General features: G+C 53.7%; 1 protein-coding gene across 1 annotated transcript in view; it reads left to right on the forward strand.

Annotated features, from left to right (window-relative positions):
* Positions 1-121: 121 nt before the first annotated feature.
* The window catches only part of EMH_0018030 (uncharacterized protein), a gene marked incomplete at both ends in the record, with an annotated part of 955 nt that continues 512 nt past the window's right edge, over positions 122-564 (forward strand). Inside the window, one exon of the mRNA XM_013501040.1 lies at positions 122-312. Within this exon, the coding sequence (XP_013356494.1) occupies positions 122-312 (191 nt within the window). The remainder of the gene's footprint in view (positions 313-564) is intronic.

The following is a 564-nucleotide window of genomic DNA, read 5'->3' on the forward strand; positions in this document are numbered from 1 at the left end:
GTGCTGACTGTTTGGATTGTAGGGCTGTCCGACGTGTTTCTGCATGTGCAGCTCTCTGGACGTGGCGTGCGCAAAGAACAGAGCAAGAATGGACTTAAGGGGGACAGCCGTACTCGCGTCGATGTCCTGCGCTGCGTTTCGTTTTCCTCTGCCCGGTTGCCAGCGGCTTAGTCGGCTGTTTGTGTCGCCTGCACCTGTCTGCGGGCAGTACGGCAGTGACGCTCCGGTTACGTTTCTCGATTTGGATGAGACGCTGCCCGATAAACGAGACCTGCAGCCCCAGCAGCACATCTTTATGGAGGTCCCTGCATGGTTTGGAACGGAACTGTGGCATGCCATATATCGTCAACACGCCTGACTACATTGGAGACTCAGCCGTGCAGGTGGACCGGTTTTTTTCGATCCCTTAAGTACGGTGGCATCTGCCGTCGAGAGGGTACAAAATATTAGCCACTACAGATACCCAGTTATCGACCAGGGAGTGGGTTGTACTCTGTGCATGGCGTTATCCGCCTTGTGTGCTTCTTGTTAGAGAGCCTTTTTAAGGGAAGCGGATCTATAAAA

The sequence above is a fragment of the Eimeria mitis genome, genomic scaffold, assembly GCF_000499745.2.
Source record: "Eimeria mitis Houghton genomic scaffold, Emh_scaff621, whole genome shotgun sequence".
Classification (NCBI taxonomy): domain Eukaryota; phylum Apicomplexa; class Conoidasida; order Eucoccidiorida; family Eimeriidae; genus Eimeria; species Eimeria mitis.